This window comes from Aspergillus affinis (genome assembly GCF_023601865.1).
Source record: "Aspergillus affinis strain CMG 70 chromosome Unknown NODE_130_length_101050_cov_86_990641, whole genome shotgun sequence".
NCBI classification, from domain to species: Eukaryota; Fungi; Ascomycota; class Eurotiomycetes; order Eurotiales; family Aspergillaceae; genus Aspergillus; species Aspergillus affinis.
In genome coordinates, this window is record NW_026515911.1 from 14801 (window position 1) to 38368 (window position 23568).

Below are 23568 nucleotides of genomic sequence, written 5' to 3' on the forward strand. Positions count from 1 at the left end.
TAAGAAATTCCCCTCACAATATGGCTGACGGACCTCGTCAGCCAGAGGTTCCGACCAACGGCCCAGCGGCGACGCATGATGAACCTCAATACAACCGTACCGTGGCCCCGGCGGAGAACACCATCTCATCTTCCTCGACCAGTGTTACCGATTTGTCGGTCGACGAGCGATGGGGAGAGCAGGAGCAGGGAGACCCGGTCTCCCGCCGAGGCGCAATGGAGGATTTCGAAGAGATGAGACGTGAATTGACTCGGCTCAGTCTGCACCGAACTCGATCAACCGCCAAAGCTCGTCGACAAAGCCAGCCCCGGGATGAAGAGAAAGCCTTTGACGAGGCTTCGTCCGCCGCCGATGAAGATTTCCAGGGTGGGTTCGACCTCAACGAGTTCTTGATGGGTGGTCAGCTCGAGCGCCGCACGACCGCCGGTGAACCTGCGAAGAAAGTCGGCGTGGTGTTCAAGAACGTGACCGTGAAGGGCATTCAAACAGGTGCTTCGTTCGTGCGGACCTTGCCTGATGCAGTCGTCGGTACTTTCGGGCCCGATCTGTATAAACTCGTCACCAACTTCATCCCGCAACTTCACTTCGGCAAGCGCCCCCCAGTTCGAGATCTGCTTCACGATTTCAGTGGAGCCGTTCGGGAGGGTGAAATGATGCTGGTGCTTGGTAGGCCAGGCGCTGGCTGTTCAACCTTCCTGAAGACCATTGCAAATGACCGCGGTGCTTTCGCTGGCGTGGAGGGCGATATCAACTACGGTGGTCTGTCCTCGGAAGAGCAAAACAAGCATTTCCGGGGTGAGGTCAACTACAACCAGGAAGACGACCAGCATTTCCCGAACCTTACCGTCTGGCAGACCTTGAAGTTCTCCTTGATCAACAAGACCAAGAAGCATGACAAGTCTAGCATCCCGGTCATTATCGACGCCCTGCTGAAGATGTTCGGTATCACCCACACGAAGAATACCCTCGTGGGTAACGAGTACGTTCGTGGTGTGTCGGGTGGTGAGAGGAAGCGTGTCAGTATTGCCGAAACACTTGCTACCAAATCCTCGGTGGTTTGCTGGGACAACTCCACTAGAGGTTTGGATGCTAGTACCGCTTTGGATTACGCCAAGTCCCTTCGCATCATGACCGATGTCAGTAAACGGACTACTCTTGTTACTTTGTACCAGGCCGGAGAAAGCATTTACGAGCTGATGGACAAAGTGTTGGTCATCGACTCGGGCCGTATGCTCTATCAAGGACCTGCCGACGAGGCGAGACAGTATTTCGTCAACCTTGGTTTCTATTGCCCCGACCAGTCTACCACCGCCGATTTTCTCACCTCCCTCTGCGACCCGAATGCCCGCCAATTCCAGCCCGGCCGCGAAGCGTCGACTCCGAAGACTGCGGAAGAGCTTGAGTCCATTTTCAAGCAGAGCAACGCGTACAAGCAAATCTGGAACGACGTCTGCGACTACGAAAAGAGATTGCAAGACACCAACCAGGAGGACACTCGCCGCTTCCAAAAGACGGTTGCCCAATCTAAGAGTAAGACCGTTTCGAAGAAGTCCAGCTACACCGTCTCCATCGTCCAGCAAGTCGCAGCCTGCGTGCGGCGTGAGTTTTGGTTGTTGTGGGGTGACAAGACTTCTCTCTACACCAAATACTTCATCATCATTTCCAACGGTCTTATTGTCTCTTCTCTGTTCTACGGCGAATCTCTGGATACTAGCGGTGCATTCTCGCGTGGCGGTGCCCTGTTCTTCTCCATTCTGTTCCTGGGTTGGTTGCAACTGACGGAACTGATGCCTGCTGTCTCTGGGCGTGCAATCGTTGCCCGCCATAAGGATTATGCCTTCTATCGTCCGTCTGCTGTCGCAATTGCCCGAGTTGTGGTGGATTTCCCAGCCATTTTTTGCATGGTTGTGCCTTTCACCATCATCGTCTACTTCATGACGGGACTCGATGTGAGTGCATCCAAATACTTCATCTACTTCCTCTTCGTGTATACGACAACGTTCTGCATCACATCGCTCTACCGTATGTTTGCGGCGCTTTCCCCGACGATCGACGATGCTGTCCGATTCAGTGGTATCGCTCTGAACGTGTTGATTCTCTTCGTTGGTTATGTGATCCCGAAACAAAGTCTGATCGACGGTTCGATCTGGTTTGGATGGCTTTTCTATGTGAATCCTCTCTCGTATAGTTACGAGTCGGTTTTATCCAACGAGTTCTCTGATCGTACTATGAACTGTGCACCCTCGCAACTGGTTCCTCAGGGCCCAGGAGTGGATCCAAGATACCAAGGCTGTGCTCTTACGGGATCTCGCCTTGGAGAGACCTCGGTCGCTGGAGCTCAGTACCTCGATACAACCTTCCAGTTCACCCGGCATCACTTGTGGCGCAATTTTGGTGTTGTCATTGCTTTCACTGTACTCTATCTGCTGGTTACCATTCTTGCCGCTGAATTCCTGTCCTTCGTTGGCGGTGGCGGTGGCGCGCTGGTCTTCAAGCGTTCCAAGCGCTCCAAGCAGCTGAAGACCCAGAACACCAAGGAAAGCGATGAGGAGGGTGCCAAAAATGCGGGAGATGACGCTGCATTGTCTCGCGGAGAGGCGAATTCTTCCGGTGCCGCCGATACCTTCAACCGTCTCTCCTCTAGCGATCGGGTCTTCACTTGGTCAAACGTCGAATACACGGTGCCTTACGGTGGCGGAACTAGGAAGCTGCTGAACGGTGTCAATGGATACGCGAAGCCAGGGCTCATGATCGCTTTGATGGGAGCTTCTGGAGCAGGTAAGACGACTCTTCTTAATACTTTGGCTCAGCGTCAGAAGACGGGAGTTGTCACCGGCGACATGCTTGTCGATGGCCACCCTCTTGGAGCGGATTTCCAGAGAGGCACTGGTTTTTGTGAGCAGATGGACCTTCACGACAATACGTCTACTATCCGAGAAGCGCTTGAATTCTCAGCAATCCTCCGTCAAGATCGAAACACCCCCCGGGAGGAGAAGCTTGATTACGTGAACCAGATTATCGACCTTTTGGAGTTGGAAGACATTCAGGACGCCATCATTGGCTCTCTCAATGTTGAACAGAAGAAGAGAGTTACCATCGGTGTTGAATTGGCGGCCAAACCCAGCCTTCTCCTGTTTTTGGACGAACCTACCAGTGGTCTCGACAGTCAAGCAGCTTTCTCAATCGTTCGATTCCTCAAGAAACTTTCCCAGGCAGGACAGGCTATTGTATGCACCATTCACCAGCCCTCGTCCATGCTCATTCAACAATTCGATATGATCCTAGCCCTGAACCCGGGTGGAAACACCTTCTACTTTGGACCTGTCGGTCACGAGGGCCGTGATGTGATCAAATACTTTGCGGACCGCGGTGTTGTTTGCCCTCCGACGAAGAACGTTGCCGAGTTCATCCTGGAAACAGCAGCCAAGGCGACTATGAAGGACGGGAAAGCCCTGGATTGGAACGAGGAGTGGAGAAACTCTGACCAAAACCGCCAGATTCTGGACGAAATCAAGCACATCAGGGAAGAGCGAAGCAAGATCCCTATCGCTGACAAGGGAGTTCAATATGAATTTGCTGCACCGACTTGGACCCAGACTGTTCTCCTCACCGAGCGAATTTTCAGGCAGTACTGGAGAGACCCATCTTACTACTATGGAAAGTTGTTCGTCAGTGTTATCATTGGTATCTTCAACGGATTTGTAAGTTGACTCGTTCCCTGCACGTTCGTTCCCACGCATTGCTAACTCCATCATAGACTTTCTGGATGCTCGACGATTCCCTGGCCAGCATGCAGAACCGCATGTTCTCTATCTTCTTGATTATCCTGATTCCTCCCATCGTTCTGAACAGTATTGTGCCCAAGTTTTACATCAACCGCGCCCTCTGGGAAGCTCGTGAATACCCTAGTCGAATTTACGGCTGGTTCGCTTTCTGCACGGCCAACGTTGTCTGTGAGATCCCGATGGCGATCATCTCCGGCCTCATCTACTGGCTGCTTTGGTATTACCCAGTGGGATTCCCCACCGATTCGAGCAGTGCTGGATACGTGTTCCTCATGTCCATGCTTTTCTTCCTGTTCCAAGCTAGCTGGGGACAGTGGATTTGTGCCTTTGCGCCGTCTTTCACTGTCATCTCCAACGTACGTTTCTCTGCTTCCGTGGCTTCAAAGTCCAATACTAACAACCGGACTCTAATAGGTTCTCCCCTTCTTCTTCGTCATGGTCAACCTGTTCAACGGTATTGTCCGTCCTTACAGTGACTACCCGGTCTTCTGGAAGTACTGGATGTACTACGTCAACCCAGTCACCTGGTGGCTCCGCGGCGTCATCTCCAGCGTGTTCCCATCTGTCGAAATTCATTGCACCTCCATGGAGTCGACGCACTTCGACCCGCCCCCTGGCTCCACCTGCGGTGACTACGCCAACAACTTCGTCAAGAACATCGCCGGCGCTGGATACCTGATCGATCCCAACGCCACTTCGGACTGCCAGTACTGTCCGTACCGCGATGGTATGGAGTACATGCAAACGCTGAACGTCCACGACGGAGATAAGTGGCGCTGCTTCGGTATCTTCTTGGCCTTTGTAATCATCAACTGGGCCTTGGTCTACTTCTTCATCTACACCGTTCGTGTCCGGGGCTGGTCCTTTGGCGTCGGATACGTCTTTGGCGGTTTCGGCATGATCATCAACGGTATCAAGGGCCTCTTTACTAAGAAGTCTGAGAAGGCCCAGCAGTAAACTTGGCACTTGATTCTGGTTCTCTTTGTTGTTCGCTCCGCCCCCCGAACTTATGGGATCGGGTGTTGGACAACATGGCAAGGGCCAGAGTTGAGCGAGAAACAAAATATAATATACGAAATTTTGCAAGGAAAGCAGAAGAAAAAGTTTTATCATTGGCACATTTTCAACCAGCAAGATAGACAGTGTTTGTTTTTGGATTTGGCAAAAAATTTTTGAAGGAATAAACGTATTCCGTTCCCACTGATGCCAACTTATTATTAATGTCATATCAGATCATATCTTCTTAGATAGTTCAACCAATCTATACCCAATTGATTGCTCCCTCTAACTCCATTCCATATTCAACTTACTCAAAACGTAGAATTATACCACGGTTTGCGATTCGCTCCGTATCGCGCGCCGGGAAATTCCATTGGCACTGGGATGGCCCCTGTGAAAACATCCAGGCTGGTCGCGGATTCGGGATCGACTGGTTCGGCTGCGGGCTTGGGCTCGGATTTCTTTTCATCTTCCTTGCCCAGCTGACTCGAGGACTCAGAGGACGTTTCATCTGGATCAAAAAACTCGGCCTTGCCCTTCTCCGTAGATTCGGCTTTAGTGTCTGGTTTCTTCGGCTCGATGACTGGCACAAGAACACCGCATTCCCAGTTGCGGCAGTTCAGTTTGGGTTCCTTGGTTGAACGGTCTTGGACGAGTCGGCCCCTATTTTGGATTCACTCAGGTCAGGGAATCGATCACCGTTAGGGGAGGGGGTTGTCAAAGAAGACTAGGTAGATAGAGAAAGTTGGAGAAGACGGGCGACTTCATGACTATGGCTTCCATTCAAATCCACTCACCAGGCACTTTCGGAGAGATTGGCACTCCCGACATACGCCCACGCGCGACATTCGGTGTTGTTTTTCATTGGAACCGGTTCATCGAGACGAACGTATAAGAGCTATATCATCCGGGATCACAGAGGTAAGCAAACGCAAGAAGCAATGAGTGATAAACAACACCACCCGCACGCACGAAAGACAAACGCAACCATGATCCAATCTAGACATACCTTATTATGCATCAACAGCCCGAATCGATTGCTCTTGCAGTCGCGAAGCACATGGCGAGGAAACTTGGCGCCTTCATACCATTTCTCTGAGAAGCAGATCGTTCCTGCGTTTTGGGGACCGCCGCGAGAATCCCTGACGACCTCCTGGGATGGATAGTAGACGCGGAACCGATCCTTGGATTCCTTAGCAGTAGTCTTCTGGATCAGCTTGTTCGGGTCGGTGCGGCTTTTCGCGGGGAAGTATTTAGCGGTGCGGAGGGTGAACTCGGTGGATCCGTCGTCGCCTTTGGGGAAGGAAAGGGTTGGTTAGTTGGAGGGTATGGCATTCGTGTGGAATGGTAGGAGGATGGGTGAAACCTACCTTGTGAGGCGAGGTATAGGGACCTTAGGAACTCATCTGTTAAGGAGCCTAGAGATGATGTCTATGTGTATGTAACATGAGTAGAGCATTCGGCGCGCTGGGCTTATTTGAAAACTTACCACGAAATCAATGTTGACTGGCTTGGACGACTGTAGGCCGAGTGAAGTCACTGCGCGACCCAAGCCGCAATATCCTGTTCGTTTCCATGCATCATTCCCTATGTGAGAGCCACCGCTAATTCACGTTAGTGGTGTCTTCTCGGCTTGCTACCATTGGGAGAGATCTCACATGGTGTGAACAAATTCAAAATGCTCAGTTTTGCTGAAATCATATTTTCCAAGCTTGGAAATGATATTCTCGTGCAGCGTGCTGGCTTTCAGGAAATAAACTAGATTTTCGTAAAAGCCAGTCTTGGGGACTTCGGAAGTTTTGTCGAGTCTTTGGGGGAGATCGATCAGAAAAGCAGACTGTTTCTCCTTGTCAGCAGCTTGATCCAATGAAGGCCCAGGTGAGTCCTACATTCTCCATGACGCCTCCCTTCTCACCCCAATCAAACGGTGTCAGGTTGGCGGTTGGAACCACGATCCGGAGATAGTCCTTGTGGAAAAGCAGCATCAACTTGGAGTGCATGCAGTTCACTTGCGGTTCCATAGGAGGAAAACATAATCTGAGGTTTTTCATGGCTTCTGTCTCCGACTCGTATTGACGCTTCTATGTCCAGGAACATGATCAATCTCCATTGAACAGAAGGGATACAGGGAGAAAGAACCCACTGTTGCATCATCCTTGGCCTGCATAATTAGCAAGAATAGAGAGTTTCGCGTATCAAGTTTGGAAAAGAGCCACTCCATATCCCACATGAAAGAGCTCAGAACCGCTAGCTCTAAGTTCGACCTTTGAAAAACTTCTTCGATTTTGATGTCATCACCGCGGCGCGGACTAGAATATGACCAAGTCTTCTTGACCACTCCAGCAGGGAACTGGACAAACGACTGAGGCGAGGGTATGTTAGTAGACGGCCTGCTAGCCTCTGGGCGTGTAATTTGTGGTTGGGGAGACGGATCAATCGCAGTTGAAAGCTTATCAAGATCCCTCTTCATTTGAGCCTTCGGAGATGTCTGGGTTCTCAACTGCTTCTTGTCGCGTTCCTCACACAATGGGGTATCTTCTGGTTTCCTTTTAGCAAGACGCGCGAGGCGTTCCTGCTCCATCTGCTTTCGATTCAAGCCAAGCACACCCATGGGTCTTGATATGTTTTGCTCGCTCGATGGGACGTGGGTTTGTTGAGATACAGCTGGTTTCGAGGCCTGCTCGTTGTCGGAAATGTACAGTGGGGACTCTGGCGAGCCTGGACCATGTCCGGAATCTTGCTTCGATAACGCGATTGCTCTCCTCAAGTCTTCATCATCGTCGTCATCATCATCATCACCATCACCATTACCTTCAACAGGATCAGCAGTCGATTCATTATCTGTATCAACACCAATCACGGAGTTTGACTTGGGCTGCGCGGGTACAGCTTCATCGTCATCGTCTGTATCGCCAGTCAAATCAACAATGCCACCTTGGTTCTCGTTGTCCCGAGTTTGCGAATCAGATCCATAGAAGTCTCTCAAAGAGGCAGCAATAGCTTCTCGGATATCGCGATCAATTTGGTCATCAGCACTTGTATCAGACATTGTGTCTTTCAGGAGAGAGATGAAAATAAAGAGATAGATAAATCACAAAGCGAAGATGAGGGAGGTGGGGGAAAGGGTAGATGATTTTGTAGTGAATGGAATGGATGATAAAAGTGAAAGCTCAAAATTTCAAGACTGTATCACGATTAGCCCCAAATGTTTGAAAACTTCACTTTTTGAGAAGGTTGCAGCTCCAAATACCTTTTCCAGGTCAGGACTTATTCGGGTAGAGCTGCTTATGTTTATTATGCGACCCTGAATTGAAGAAGCTCAAGGATCGTCTGTCCTCCGACTTGAGAGCAAGCTGTGTGCAATAAATATTAGGCAAGGTTTGGGATCACCATGGGCATGGACGAGACAGGGACGAGGGATGGGGGAGATGTTGACATGCTTGTACTGGATGTCAGTGAGACTATGTACATGTGCTGCACGTCACGTGCACACAGTCACGTGAACATTTGCGGACGTCGGGATTCTCCGTGAGTATAGAGTATGGACTGTGCATTGATATTGATCTACTTATTTTTCTCAATCCTATGTAGCCATAAATCATCCAAAATTACCATTCTACCTTACCAGACTTTGGTAGCCGTAATAGACACCAATCAAGACTATCTAGTTAGTCCCTGGCTTATGAACCACAACATGCAGTTCAGTTGTAATTAGTTTGATTACCAAGGACAAGAGTAATAGATAGGCAGCAGTAGCAAAGCCGTTTCTTTAACCCAGATCGGCCTAGTGCATTGTGTGTTGTGTGTTGGACGTACAGCTCTAAGCGCATGAGATCCCTCACTCAACCCCTCGCCTGACATCTTCACCCGGCAACCATTTCACAACCACCCTCTCACTTGGCAGTCCCTTGTAACTATCATCACATCATGGGGATTCTCGACTCCTGGATGGCGATGAGTGCCGTGCCTCAGGCAGAGGGTCCTCCGACTCCGAAAGAGGATGAGGCAAAAGATGCCCCAGAGAAGGACACAGGGATTGTCGTCCAGGTAGGTTCTCTGGAGCACCGTCAGAGTTTCGCGGCAATGGTCCAGGCGGATCTCGAAGCTGCTGCCGAAAGGAAAAGAAAGAAACCGGATACCTTATTTCACCGTCTTGATCCCTCCAATTCTGGGTGAGCTGTTGATAGATAGTCCGGTGTGATAATCTCAGCTGCTAATGCGACGCGACGAAACAGAGTCACAATTCAATTCCACCAGGAAAAGCACGACGAACTTCCCAACATGACTCGACTGGTGAAACATGACGCCAAGCCCAGCTACCATTACACAATTGTTTCCGAGGCAAGCAAAATGGTGAGAGAGCCCCTGATCGTTGGCAACCGTAACCTGCGCTGCAAACTCTTTTGGCTGCCTATTCAGGTCCGATTCAAGATATATGAGGCTTTCTTCATGCATGACCTCAGTGCTGTCGAAGTCGGCAGAGTCAGGAGCGTTAGATTGGCGAAACTGGCATTCCTCAGCACATGTCATACCATCTATCACGAATGCTCCATTGCCCTTTACCATTGTCTGAGTTACCGCACACTTTTCCTTAGAACATATGGTTCGTACTCTGCGGATTTCTTTCGACGCATACCTAGACCACTTAAATGCTGTCGCTGTGTGACCCACCATAAGTACCTCGAGTACCCTTGCCGCACTCCTCCCTCCATGTGGAAGAGATCGTATGAATCAATATTCCTCTTGCTGGGATCAGAAGACTTCAGAGTTGCTTTACAGCGCCGCTGGGCTTTCTCGGAATTCATCACAACTTTGAGAATGCGAGAGCCTCTGAAGGTCTATTCCTTGACCGTTGTCGTCAATGACAATTGGAAACTCCGTGGTTTTGACGAAAAAGACCTGGTTAAGGCCCTGTTTAGCGGCGCATTCGAGTTCCTTGGACAGTTGCGTTTCAGAGGTTTCAATGAGGAAGAGCGAAACACGCTGTGTCAGCTCGTGCATGGCCTGAGGATCCACACCGTCAGGATCGAGAGACCAAAGAAGAAGTACCAGGGAACTGGATTCGCGATTTGGATCTGTGAGTTCTTCTTTTCCGCCACTCTCTTCAGGTTGGGTCTCGATTTAAAGACATTGGAGTACAAGATCTATGATGGCGAAGAAAACATCCCTGTCTGGCTCGGCGGCTTCTAGGCCTAGCCCGACAACGAGAAGTCGATTTTCGTTGGGGGTCTTCGTCACAATGACACTTCCAATCTGACGAGCATAAAGCTGACCGATGGTTTCATGACTAGGAATCCGGCCTCCAAGTAGCGAGGTGGCAGTCAAGCTACTGATTGGCAGTAAACTGTCATCCGATGACTCTGAGAATGTGTGATGCCCTTCTGTCCCAGGATTCCGGTTTTCTAGCGGTACATGTAACTTTTATATTTGTTAGTTGAAAGCGAGGACGATGGTTTTGTGGAGGACATACCCAGTGACCTAGTCGACCTTTTTGTGAGACAGTCACTAGGATCCTATCACTAAAGTTCACACACATAACATCTGTTTGGATCCCATTAACAACCCCAGAGGCCTGTCTTGTGGCAGCAGGGTATGGAAGATTCAGCGATTCCTGAAACGAGTCAAGGTTGAAAGAATCAGTCATGGTGACAGATGTGTTGGAATGTCCCCGCACGTGTTCTTTTCCTGTTATTTTGCTGATGTTCTGCTGTTGTCGGGGGTGAAAAAAAGTTTTTGCGTGTCAAGTTATTCTCTTTCTTTTTTGTCTTTTTTGTGTTTTATTTGAATGGAATAACAATAATGACAGAAGGGTACAATGACTCCAAACAGACTCCCAGAGGTGAACTAAGAGTGCGACGGAGAAGCGTAGGAGAACAAGTGCGGGACGGACATCTGGTTACAATTCCCGGGCGGTGAAGCCATTCTCACCGCCTTCCAGCAGAATGTCTCCGCCGCCGGATATTTTTTCATTTCCTCCGCCTTCGTCAGTGAGGAACAAATCTCTGTTCTACAGTCCAATCTGGAGTTTGCTGCCTTTGTCTTCAGCTAGAGGCAGAGGTGTCCTGACTGTATATCACCATGCCCAAATTTGTACCCCGCCAACGAAAACAAAAGCACAAACAAAATGCTGCAACAACCAGCACCCCGGTGGACACCAATGCCGCGGAGGTATTGCCCGTCTCTAAAGGCGACAAGGAAGCAAAAAGACAGCAGCTGAGAGATGAATTGAGATCGCAACATACCAACATCTCCTCGAAGAAACAAAAACGGTTAGACAAATATATTGTAAGTGGATCAATAGGGCGAGCTGGATTCAATTATGATCTTCCCACTAACAAGCCGGACAGGAAACTAAACTCAAGAAAGAAGAGAACCTCGAGCTACTCAAGAAACTTGCGAAATCGAAGACCGATACCTCAGCATTTCAAAGCTCTAAAGAGCTCGGCAAGCGCAAAAGAAATGATGAGAGTGGTAGACCCTCGGCACCTACCGCTACTCATGAACGTGGCCCCGAGCTAGAGCAGTCGGACGACGACTCTGATGACTCGCTCCCCCCGTCAGGAGTGACAGTCATCGAAAAAATCCCTCAACCAGCAGGACCAAGCGGTAGTGGTCTGAAGCGCCCTCTGGAACTCGGTCCAGATGGCTTCCCAGTTCTCAAGAAGAGAAAACGGGCCCCCAAAGCGAAGCAGCCGGTAGTAGTTACACAAGATGTGCCATGGGAAGGTTTTGATTCCGATGACGAAGAGGATGAGGATGATGAGTCCGCATCTGACCTGGACGATGACGAGGATGAGGATGAGAACGACAACTCCGAAGAGTCAGGAACAAACAGCTCTGGGGAAGATGACAGTGAGGACGATGAGGACGATGACGACGACGAAGATGAAGACGAAGAGGAAAATGATAAACCGAAGCATCGTCAGTCTGCTTTCAAGACATGGGCAAGGCAGCAAATCAATGAAGCTGCAGGATTTCAACCTACGACGGGTCCCATTGTACATGAGGACCTACCAATTGTCCCCGAATCCACAAAGCCCGCCAAAAATACCGTTTATCAGGAGGAACCGCTGCCTCCAGAGCTCCAGGTAACCCAGGGCAACCCGTTCAGAAAGGCTTTCAGTGTTCCAGTCGAACGGACGGAGGAAATGCAGAATGCGCGCTTGGGACTACCGATCGTAGGCGAAGAACAGAAAATCATGGAAGCAATCTACAACAATTCTTCTATTGTAATTTGGGGAGCTACTGGTAGTGGAAAAACTACCCAGTTGCCCCAATTTTTGTTTGAAGCCGGTTTTGGTAACCCCGACAGCCCAAACCCCGGCATGATTGCAGTAACACAGCCTCGACGAGTTGCTGCTGTCAGTATGGCGAAACGAGTTGGTGATGAACTAGGCTCGTTTTCCGACCAAGTCTCATACCAGATTCGGTTCGAAAGCACCGTGTCGAAGAAGACGGCAATCAAGTTCATGACCGACGGTATTCTCATTCGAGAGATTGCCGAGGACTTTTCTCTGAGCAAATACTCTATCATTGTGATTGATGAAGCCCACGAACGGAGTGTCAACACTGATATCCTCATCGGTATGGTCAGCCGTATCGTCGATTTGCGGAAGAATATGAGTGAAGAGGACCCGTCTGTGAAGCCTCTCAAGCTTGTGGTCATGTCTGCGACTCTGCGTATCTCTGATTTCACACAGAATGCTAGTCTTTTCCGCCACGGAGCACCGCCCCTGGTGCAGGCGGAGGGCCGGCAATACCCTGTTACCGTGCACTTTTCCCGGCGGACCCACCGCGATTACGTTGAGGAATTGTATCGGAAAGTCTCGAGGGGTCACCGCAAGCTGCCTCCCGGAGGCATGCTGGTGTTCTTGACCGGACAGAACGAGATCAGGCAGCTTTCAAAGCGCCTGAAACAGGCCTTCAAACCTACCCAGCGGGGGGATGTTGCTCAAGCCAAGGTCCAGCTCTCAGCGAACGATGCACCACTTGAAGCGGAAGACTTGGACATAGGTGGAACGGATCTATCCAACCCCTGGAACGAGTATGACGACGACAGTGACATTGAGATCACCGGGTTGGATGACTCGGATATAGACGATGGGTTTGATATGGAAGAGGAAGCAATGGACTCGTCGACCCAGGTCCATGTGTTGCCTCTGTATTCGCAACTTCCCACGAAAGAACAGCTGAAGGTTTTCGAACCGCCCCCAGAGAACTCGCGACTCATTGTGTTGGCTACCAACGTAGCAGAGACCAGTCTTACAATCCCGGGCATCAAGTATGTCTTCGATTGCGGACGGGCCAAGGAGAAGCAGTACGATTTGGCCACGGGGGTGCAGAAGTTCCAAGTCGACTGGATCAGCAAGGCCAGCGCAAACCAAAGAGCTGGACGAGCTGGTAGAACTGGACCTGGTCACTGCTACCGACTCTACTCATCTGCGGTGTATGAAGGAGAGTTTGCCGAATATACCGATCCGGAAATTCTTCGGACACCCATCGAGGGAGTCGTCCTTCAGATGAAGAGCATGGGTCTTCACAATGTCATCAATTTCCCCTTCCCAACACCCCCAAGCCGCCAGGGTCTGGCAAAGGCCGAGAAGCTGCTGAAGAACCTCGGCGCGCTCTCCTCGCAAGGAAAGATTACCCAGATCGGAAATCGACTGTCCACCTATCCGTTGTCTCCCAGATTCGGCAAAATGCTGCACATCGGCCATCAGCACGGCTGTATGCCCTATGTCATCGCACTGGTTGCAGCCTTAGCCGTCGGCGATCTGTTCGTGCCAGAGAACCAGATCGATCCCACGCCCCCCAAGGACGATGACGAGCGCGGAATTTACACGAACTCGGATCGACTGGAAGACACCGCCAGGGAGCAGCGCCACAAGGACTACAACAGAGCCCATCGTCTGTTCAGCAAGCACGACGATACCGCCGACGCCCTCAAATATCTGTCTGCCATCTGTGCCTACGGCTATGCCTCCGACGGGGACGCGTTCTGCGACCAGATGTTCCTCCGGGCCAAGGCGTTCAAGGAAGCCACGCAGCTGCGCAGCCAATTGACCGACATCGTACGAACCAACAACCCGGGTCTCATTTCCGCGTACCAGGCCCGTCTCCCCGAGCCGTCGGAGAAGCAAGTCAAGGCGCTGAAACAGATCATCGCGGCCGGGTTCATCGACAACGTGGCCATCCGCGCAGACCTGGCCCCGGTGCCCCCGGAGATGGACCGAAAGCCGAAGCGAGCCATCGACGTCCCGTACTTCACTCTCTTCAGCTCGCGCGAAGGACCCGCGGTCGAACTGCAGGAGAAGGCGGTCTACGTGCACCCTTCGTCGCTGATGGCCAATCTCTCGCCGAAGGAGATGCCCCAGTACATCATTTACTCCCATCTACAGCAGTCGTCGCCGTCAATGGTATCCGAGCAGGCATCCAAGATCAGAATGTATCCTCTCGTCTCGCCGAGTGGTTTGCAACTCTCAGCCATTGCGCAGGGAACCCCTCTGATCGAATACGGTAAACCGATTGGAAACACCGAAGAGCTAGGCGGCGTTCCGCCTCGGCGCGCTTGCTGGGTGATTCCGTCGCTGGTGGGTGAGACTGGGCGCATGGGATGGCCGTTGCCGGCGAAGAAGGTGGTGCAAAAGAAAGATCCCAGGGAGGGATGGGTCATCGAGAAGCTCGGTACTTAGCTTGAGGTCCTGTATAAGGCATGCTTGAGTGTATTAGCAAGCAGGGGATTCTCTGTTATCTTCAAAAGTTGAATTGATACGAAACTATAAATATTACATTCGTTCGTCGCACTGTAAGATAGCTTCATGCTTAATCGATCGTAGTCATATCCATAGTAATTTTGTGGTTAAACATACATACAAGTTGATCCAAAGAAATGCAAATCAAGCCAACGATCCCCAGCAACGCCCAGGAACAAGACCCCATGAAGAGAATAACAACAAAGCAAGATAACCAAGATCAAAAATCAGCATAATAAACAGAATGAACTAAACTCAATACCTCTCACGATCCCACTCCCTCTTCTTCCCTTCCGAATCCCCGCCCCTGCGTCCACTCGACAACTCCCCCGTCTCCCGATCCTCCCTAATCCCCAAAGCCCTGCGCAGCCGCTCACTCTCCTCGATCTTGGCCTCCGCCTGCTCATGCACCTGATAAGATTTGAACTGGCGCCTCCCCTTCGGCGGCAAATCGCGTCCTCCTTTCCTCGAAGCCGGCTGCGACCCGCGCTGTTGTTCCTGCGCCTCATCCGCCTCCAACTCCTTGAGCAGTTTCTCGCGCAGCGCTTCGCACCGTTCATCGATTTCCTCGTCCGTTAGGATCTTCTTCTCCTTGTCCTCCCCACTCGTCTTCTCCTCCTCCTCACCATCTTCCTTCCCCTCCTTATCCTCCTGACCTCCCTGGTCCCCTTCCTCTTCTAACCGCTCATTCTCCTCCTCCAACCTCTCCCTCTCCTCCATAACCTTCACCTCAACGGCTCTCCGTCGATCATGTTCGAGGATCTGTCGATCCGGCATCCGTTGCTTAAAGGGCCGTCCTGGGTCCGTGGCGTTCGCGCCGGAGGACACGGGCGGATACGGCGCCCCGTAGCCCGCGGTGCGCGGCTTCATGAATGCGAAGTTGCGTTGCACGTATCCCGATGTGCCGCTACCGCGGGGGGTCGTGAGGCCGACGTTCGAGGACATTTTCTGTTGATTCGTTTCACTCGTTTGGGCTCTGTGGTTTATCGGCTGTTGGTTTGGATTGAGATGAGAGGTGAGGTTGGTTTATTGGTTGGTTGTGGTTGGAGCGTAGTGTGTAGAGTGGTGGAGGTCTGATGAAGATAGCGGTTCGTGGTTGTGGGGGTAGGATGAATGTTGGAGAGTGTATGATAGAGTAGTGGGTGTATCAGCAGTATTGATGATATTAGAGAATGTTCCTAGGGTGTGATTCAGCGAGGTTGGAGGCCCTCGCGCAAGGTAGTGAGGAGAGGAAGAATTAATTGGAGACGACGGATAAAGACGAGGACATCACGTGGTGATAAGGACTGATAAGAAATGGTTATCAAGAGGATATCGCAACTTCTTACTCTACGTCTACACTCTTCAGATTCTTACGAGTTCCGTCCACTAAAACATTAAACATTCATTCGTTCATAGCAATGATGAGTGGGAATAACGAATTAAGCAAGAAAAAGCAACTATCGACAGCAATTTGGGCAAAAGGTACAGCAGCGTGTGGTGGGGTTCAGGTGGCTGTATACCGAATTTGAAGCAAACAAAGCATTCTAGATGCTCCAAGCAATTCCCATTTTTCTTTCCCTAATTCCGGATTCGTCCCATATGTTCAAGGTCTCGAATCTTTGCGACCTCTGCAGGTCAAAGAAGCGTGGAATCCCGGTATCCTTTGTTCAACCAATTAAGACGCCGACCCTCATAGTTTGAACAAGAAGCAAAGAACAGAACGATCAACGACTAGGGAGGCGTGGCTTCATTTTCGTAACATTGAAACTTCCGACAAAAACGTTGAAGAAGAGAAGACCATTGACAAATTAAAAAAGTAGCAAAGTTTCAAGACAAAGGGAGGGGGAGGGAAGTGATAGGGACATGAAAGAAATAAACAGAAGAATAGAAAGAAAAAAGACAGCAGAAGAAACAAGTATAGAGATTGAGCAAACCCCCATCCCTCCCGCCATGATACCATTTGCTTTTTACGCCGTCATGCCCGTGAAAGAAAAGAAAAAGGCAGAAAAAAAGTAATTAACCTCGAAGACTCATACCCCTCAGAAGACCTGTATGTATACGCTTGGATTAAAAATGAACTGATTGAAGGGGTGGTGTGGGAGAAAGGAGAATAGTAGAGTGAAAGGATAAATAGAAAGCCATAAAAAAATTTGGACAGGAGAAACAAAGAAAGAGTAGTGTGACGTTCGCCTTTGATTTTAGGTGGTGCCGTTGGTGGTGGCCGACGGGGCCGGCATGGCATCAGCCGACTCGGACTCGGCCAAAGGAGTAACGATGCTTCTGGCAACACTCTTGGGTTCGGTCGATCCGTCGACATTGGCTTGAGTGTCGGTGGGAGGTGGCGTAGGCGGTGCCGCCCCGACAACTGGGCCCCGACCACTCTCGGATCCATTCACAGAGCGTTTGGATGGCTGAGGAGAGGATTTGTGCGAGTTGGGGGGTGTGGTGGATGACGAGGTATGACTGGCATGGGCCGGGGGAGGAACGCCACCGGAGGGATATACTAATTTTTCGATGGCGGCAATTTGCTTGCCATAGCTGTATTTTTTCAACCCCGCAAGTAGGGGCCGAATCTGCTCGGCGAGAGTCTCCCTCTCTTCGCCTTTCAGCTTGCTCAATACCTTTTCTGAACGAGGGTCAGCGATAGGGGAATTGAATACGGGGGAGGACCGAAGGGTCACTTACGTATGACATAGTTGCCATACTGATCACGGATCAGTGCAGGCAGAGGACTTTCCGCTCTGTCGTTGGTCTGCGTGAGCATACCAATGATGTGACAGCGTTGGCCTTCTTCGCCAAACTCGATACTTTTTTCGACCACGTTACTGGCAAACTTATGCTTCGAATGAGACATAAGGTTCGAAATGACAATGTTGATCATTGCGGAACGATCTTTCTCCTCGCCGTGCTCGATAACATGTTGAATCACATAGTTTCCGAACTGGTCGGGAATGAGTTTGACCGTGCAGGCGTGCAACTCTGAAAGAATTTGTTCGCGGTCCACCTGCTTGCAATGTTCAAGCATCCGCTGGATAACACGGCATCCATAAGGATGGGTGGCAAGTTTCTCCACGCTACCGATAAAGGCATCAATGATGAAGTGTACATGCTCGGATGGAACCCGTTCAATGGCCTTCTGAACCACATGGTTTCCATTTTGGTCTCGAACACAGCGAAGAACATTGTTTTCGAGTTCCTTAACCATGGTTGCTTGCTGATCGGTAAGAATGTGTTCCAATGCCTACTCTGATGTCAGTAAATTGGGATCCTCAGGAGCCCAACATTGAGAAGGTCTTACCTTTTGAACGACACGACATCCATACATCTGAAGAGACAGACTCAGAATATGTCCCTTCATCTGATTAGCTAGAACCTTCTTTTGAGTCTGGTTGCCATGTTCAAAAAGTTTTTGTACAACGTAGTTGCCAAAAACATCGGTCATCAGTTGCAGTGCGTTGCTTTGGATTTCCCGGAACACCATCTCCTTTTCGTCACTGTTGGCGGTCTCGAGCTTTTGCTGGATAAAGCGAGATCCATGTTGATCTCCACTGAATTCGACAACATAACCATATATATCCTGTGGGCAATTGTCAGGCATCGAACAGTGTTTTCAGCGGGATGTTGGGGGGGGGGGGGTTACCTTCAATTCGTATCGCTTGTTACCCTTGCTATTGCTGCGGAACTCCTCCAGCACCTGACTCCTGGTTGCCTGCGCAAGGTCCGGTTCACGGAGACCCCTAGAAGCAAGAGCCGCCACATTTGCATGAGCTGCCGGGCCGTAGAGAGCAGGCACTCCCTGGAGTCCTGAGGTTTGATAGCGTGAAACGTCATACCCACCATGAAAAGCCATCCGTTGCAACGGATTAACATTTGCCGCAGCGACATCCTGTTCCGCGGCCATTCCCCGCAATCGTCGGTCGTACGTAGCGGTTTGGTGGTCGGACAGGCGCCCCCCGGAGGCATTTCGATAATGCGGGGCAGAGAGTTCCGGGTGGAAGGGGCTTTCCATACGGGCGTAATCGGTAGGCGAGATCGGGTCCCCGAATCGGGGACGCGCCGTTGAATACGCCAGTGACAGGTCCGACGGGGCTTCATTTGGATAAGCCGGGTAGTTGCTCTGCTCAGTCGAAGTCTGGTATCTGAGTCGTTGAAGAGAACCATCAAAGGAGGGATGAGACATGTAGGCAGGCCGGTTTCCCGCACTGTGAGCCCCCAAGTTGTTATCATTGAGTTGCAATTTGTTGAGACCGGCGTTAAGATCGACGGAGTGACTACTGTACCGCCCTTCAAACCCTTGGCTCTCCGAGTGGAACGAGGGAAACGATGAGTGAGGTGGTCTAGCGGGGGCAAATGAAGCAGAATTGGAAGAGGCGTGTGCATATACATTGCGCCCCAATGACTGGGCCGCGGTATCCGGCAGCGTCTGAGGAAGAGAGGCCATCGCCACCGAGGCCGACATCCCATCGGATGCCGTGCTGTCAAGCGGACTAGACAATCCATTTCGGATGGGGAACCCGCTGCCGACAGGACTACCTCCGAAGGCGGAGGATGTGTTGGCGTGACGTCTAGCTTCAGGTCTGAAGCCACCGATAGTTCCAAGAGACATCCCGTCTCCGGACGGAGAAATCCCCTCCGACCCCGTGTTTAAATAAACCTTGTGGGTAGGTGCTCCTCCGGATGACCTCTGTAGAGAGAAATAAGATGAATCGGCCGTCTCGGGGAGGACAGCTGCGCTTCGATCAGAAGCTCGGGTTTGGATCGGGGATGTGGTCATGCCAGGGTTTGCCGTTCTGGATAAACCGGCCGAGGCGGGTTTCATGGTGCTCCAAGGAAGGTTGGGGCGAGCATTCCAGCCATCGGATTCCGAGGAAGACAATAAAGAGCTCGAACCTGCTTTAGCGTCTGATCCACCGTCTGCGACATGTTGGTCTGCGCGGGAGGCGTTAGTCCCTATGTATTCAACGAGGTTCATATTTTTTCTTACCTCCCAAATTATCTCCCCAGATAGTGTTATTCCAACTCGCTTGACTACCGAAGCCTTGGCCCATGTTTGTGGCGGGCGCTCGCGTTCTATCATTGCTCATGTTGGATGTTCGGTTCGATCGCACCTGATAGACATCTGTCAGTCGAGAAATCACCCGATTCGTTCAGCATTGCCAAAGCTCACATTATGTACTGGTCTTGTATGTTGTGCCATCACGGTCATTCCACCAGTCGCTTGGACGGGCGGTAACAATAGATAACTTGAATCCTCTACCAGATCGAGAGGAGCTGTTTAATCGTCCAAGGATTGATAATTTTATGGAATACGATCGACAGTCTTTGGTCTGGGTTCTCGAGTTTACTTTTAACGATTTTGACAGCGTGGGATAGTGTGGCGCCGAAGGAGGCACGAGGTAGAGGAAAGGGATTCAACTGCTAAAGGACCAGCCAAAGGGTTAGCAAGTTTCTCAACAGTCCCGGGTTGTGCGAGTAGGAAAACCGGGAACTCACCAAGGAACCTGTGCGGAAGACACAAAAAAAAAATTCCAAGTCAAAAAGGGATGGATGTTCGGGCGGGGAAAAAGAATTATGTTGTCGGTTCCCTTTATTTTTTATTTTTTTTCGTTTTGTACGTTGTAATGCGGTCAGGCACTGTACAAACTGTACAAGGGATCGAAGGGGTTGGCGAAAGGGAGGAAGATGGACAGCGAAAAAGAAACGAAAAATGCTGAACAGCGAAGGAGGGCAAGTGGGAGCAGATGCAAGGTGACAAGAAATGGATGATCTCTCTTTCGTTTGCCAGCGTGAAAATGCTCAGTAGGAAGCCGTGGATCGTAATTGTCAATGTGCGTCGCGACGTTACTACACTCCGTGCATGCTCCAGGAAGCTCGAATCTCGCAGATCACCCTCATGTGCCGTGTGGAGAAGTCGAGGCAGAGGTGGGCAGGGGGGGGGACGAAGGCGATGAATCAGACCAGCGTTGAGCAAGCTTGGATGATAGGACGCAGCAAGGGGGAGGGGGGTGGTGGAAAGGGTCGTGAAATTTGCAGCTGGTATCGACAGGAATGTGCTTGTTGCGCAAATGGAGAAGGCGGATGATCCGACGTGATTAGTGGAGCATCGAAGGATGGGAATGCGGAAGAGAAACAAAGCACGGCATTAACGAAATCCAGCTGTGACACAGACGAAATCAGGCATGACACCCCAGAGTGGCTCGGGGTAGATCAATCTTAAATCGCGAATCTTGACCAGCCTCCACGGTGGGGAGGAAGAGGGTTATCGGGAGAGATGAGTCGGGATGCAGAAAGGACAAGGGAAGAAAAAAAAAAATATGATCAGGGACGGGGAGGGCAGTAATAAATATCGAGTAATAGATATCACACAGCGGTATCAAATAGTCAGTCAACCCTGGATGGGTGAGGATTGACCGGGGAAGAGAAGGGAGATTTTGTTGAATAAAAAAAAAAATTGAACAGAGGGAGCGGGTTGCACAGAAGGGGAAGTGCTCGACAAGACCTCGAGAGGGAGGATGGGAGGGATATATATGACGAAAAGTAAGGAAGGGGAGGGAATGAAAAAAAAAAAAAAAAGGCAGAAGAAAAAGAGAAGTTTAAAAAGAAAAGAAAACGTCGAAAGCGAAAGGGAGGGGGGGAAAGAAATATGAGGTCTTTGCAACGGAATGAGGACGTCGATGATAGAGATAAGCTGGGAAGGTTGAGCTGGAAAAAAGATGCTGCGTGTCGCAGCAAGAAGGACCGCCAACCTAAAAAAAAAATTAAAGAATCCAAAAATCCAAAAATCCAAAAAAGAAAAGAAAAAAGAAAAGAAAAACCAAGGGCATTACGACTCGGTGACAATACCGCAGTGATCGGCCGCATCCATGGATTGTCGATCTTGTCGCCTCAGGACTCTCAGGTACTTCGACACAGTATGAGTGTTGCACCCATAGGGAAGGTACCGCCCAGCCTCGGGGGACATTGCATACCGTACGTACGGTAAACTCGGGACCCGCCAAATCTCTCTGGCGCCCGCCGCTTCTTTTTAGGCGGCCCCTCTGATCACCTCGTTTGATTTGTTCCTTTCGACTGGTTGCAACACCGTCTTCTTCCCCAGGGTCGAGTTAGTTGCCTACATCGCTATAGCCATGGGACTGCTCCTCACTCTAGGTTTAGCTATACCCTGGTCGATTTCGCTCTCGCTCCCCCCGATGACTCCCAACAATTGATGCTTACATGTAGATTGTTTTTTTTTTTCCCTTTATTTCTCTAGTCTCACGAGCCAAGTCGGAGAAGGAAGCTTGGTTATCCACAGGAAATACCAAAGATGAAAATCCTTGGTTTGGATCAGTGTCGCAGCGCTTCTTTTTACGTCATTCGCTTGCATATCATATGGAAGTACCTAGTTATAAACCTACACCGTAGTGTTGAGCCCCTGTGCGAGCGAGCGTCATAATGGCCGCTACTCGGACTTGATTTCCTAACCAGCAGACTCCCTCGACCTCTTATACTTTCGAGATGCCATTCCGACCGAGATCGAGTGCGGGATTCCATTTCCGCACAGTCACTTGCCCGGTGACGTTCCAGATCATTGCATCGTATGATCTTGTGAACTTACATGACAGCCTGGAGGGGAGCAATCCTCAGTCAACGGTCCAGTTCGCAGAAAGTTAAGTTACGCTCCAGCCCGACCGATCGGATCCACTAAACTAGCTCGCAAGATTTTCTTCATGGAAATTAATCGTAACTAACGTACCTACCATCCAAGTTGATGCGGCTAATTCCGCTTAGAGGAGGATAACATGGCCATCGTGGACAGTACAGTAGTAGTGATTCCATTCCATCAGTATCTCCCGACGTATTAAAGATCAGACCGAAACGATGACATGTTTTCTGGGTTGTCAGAAGCAGTCGCTGAAATTTCTGACAGGCTAACAAACTAACAAACAAAAGGTGCAGGGAAGACGGGAGAAAATTGGAAAAACAAAAAACAACATAAGCTCGACAAACAAGTGGCAGGTCTTGGCTGCCTCTCCGGCCGTCCCTTTCCCTCTACATACCGCATCCATGGACCGACAACAATTCCACCCAATCCGCTTGATACCCTCTTCTTCGACATTTCTGTCATGCCGGCAATCACGCTAGATGTTTCCCATTTAAGATGCTATGTACTTCTTCCTGGGGGTTTGGTATGCATTGGCAATATGTGTCTCCCCAGGCTGGCTCCTTGCTTTTCGAAGAACAACGGTGATTAAGGTTTCATCCGCCTTGCCTTTTCAACCGGCTGGGGACTACCAACCCGCTCTGAATCCCCCGTGGCCCGATGCTTCCTCTACCTCCCCTCTTTGCTCTACGCATTGAACCCATTCCCAACCAACTTACTTTAGATCACTAACGACATTGAGAGTATTCAGGTTGTTCTTTCTAGACTAGACCCCGGTCTATATTATAAGTCAGTCGTGCATACCACATCCTCCACGCCACATTTGATCATTTCTCAAAGCGTGCGGATAATGTTTCCACCTCCGCCGGTTCTTGCCTCCCTACATCGAAAATCTGCCGGCAGGAATTACTCGTGTCGAGGACTTAGCTGTTGACATACCAAATCTACATCATAAATCTGGTGTGATTGGTTGAGGAGCCTACCACCAGTACTCCGTAGGTAAGGGTCCTGAGGAGACTATGCCGCCTGCTGCTTCGCAACCATCAACAGTGGCATTTACATGCAGAAAAGTGGAAATTTCACCAGGTACAACGGGGACCAATACTTCGGCTCGTGGTAGTTTGAGTACCGCATACATCACGGGTCTTTCTTATCTGCTGTCGTTGTTGTGTTGTTCGCTCCACAGAGGCAGAGAAAGACACTCCAACGCAGGTTCTCACATCTCACATCTCACCTGAAATTAAGGATACCCAACGTTACACATATCAATTTAGAAAATTAAAAAATGAACAATCTGTTCAGAACAAAGAAGAACCGGAAGAAGAGAAAACTCAAAGGTTGATTCTTCAGTCCAGGAATACTTTCGGCCGGACCAAGTAACAACTTATCGTATTGCCTACCATCTACC

General features: G+C 50.3%; 6 protein-coding genes across 6 annotated transcripts; 3 read left to right on the top strand and 3 right to left on the bottom strand.

Moving 5' to 3' along the window:
- Nucleotides 1-20: 20 nt before the first annotated feature.
- On the top strand, nucleotides 21-4742 carry atrF (ABC drug exporter AtrF; the record flags this gene model as incomplete). Its single annotated transcript, XM_053105123.1, has 3 exons — nucleotides 21-3701; nucleotides 3758-4141; nucleotides 4200-4742. The coding sequence occupies 3 exons, from the start codon at nucleotides 21-23 to the stop codon at nucleotides 4740-4742; spliced, it is 4608 nt and encodes a 1535-aa protein (XP_052951646.1).
- A 353-nt stretch (nucleotides 4743-5095) lies between these two features.
- Nucleotides 5096-7833, bottom strand: KD926_001561 (uncharacterized protein; the record flags this gene model as incomplete). Its single annotated transcript, XM_053105124.1, has 8 exons — nucleotides 5096-5447; nucleotides 5582-5682; nucleotides 5794-6077; nucleotides 6155-6215; nucleotides 6274-6388; nucleotides 6443-6621; nucleotides 6674-6865; nucleotides 6928-7833. The coding sequence occupies 8 exons, from the start codon at nucleotides 7831-7833 to the stop codon at nucleotides 5096-5098; spliced, it is 2190 nt and encodes a 729-aa protein (XP_052951647.1).
- Nucleotides 7834-8711: 878 nt separating this feature from the next.
- KD926_001562 (uncharacterized protein) lies at nucleotides 8712-9974 on the top strand (the record flags this gene model as incomplete). Its single annotated transcript, XM_053105126.1, has 2 exons — nucleotides 8712-8956; nucleotides 9020-9974. The coding sequence occupies 2 exons, from the start codon at nucleotides 8712-8714 to the stop codon at nucleotides 9972-9974; spliced, it is 1200 nt and encodes a 399-aa protein (XP_052951648.1).
- An 888-nt stretch (nucleotides 9975-10862) lies between these two features.
- On the top strand, nucleotides 10863-14476 carry KD926_001563 (ATP-dependent RNA helicase ECM16; the record flags this gene model as incomplete). Its single annotated transcript, XM_053105127.1, has 2 exons — nucleotides 10863-11069; nucleotides 11132-14476. The coding sequence occupies 2 exons, from the start codon at nucleotides 10863-10865 to the stop codon at nucleotides 14474-14476; spliced, it is 3552 nt and encodes a 1183-aa protein (XP_052951649.1).
- Nucleotides 14477-14791: 315 nt separating this feature from the next.
- cwc21 (U2-type spliceosomal complex subunit CWC21) lies at nucleotides 14792-15481 on the bottom strand (the record flags this gene model as incomplete). The annotated part of the gene is made up of 1 exon (XM_053105128.1): nucleotides 14792-15481. The coding sequence occupies one exon, from the start codon at nucleotides 15479-15481 to the stop codon at nucleotides 14792-14794; it is 690 nt and encodes a 229-aa protein (XP_052951650.1).
- A 1235-nt stretch (nucleotides 15482-16716) lies between these two features.
- On the bottom strand, nucleotides 16717-19566 carry KD926_001565 (mRNA-binding protein PUF3; the record flags this gene model as incomplete). The annotated part of the gene is made up of 5 exons (XM_053105129.1): nucleotides 16717-17144; nucleotides 17204-17759; nucleotides 17817-18095; nucleotides 18159-19447; nucleotides 19503-19566. 5 exons carry the CDS (start codon nucleotides 19564-19566, stop codon nucleotides 16717-16719), a joined length of 2616 nt encoding a protein of 871 aa, XP_052951651.1.
- Nucleotides 19567-23568: the final 4002 nt, after the last annotated feature.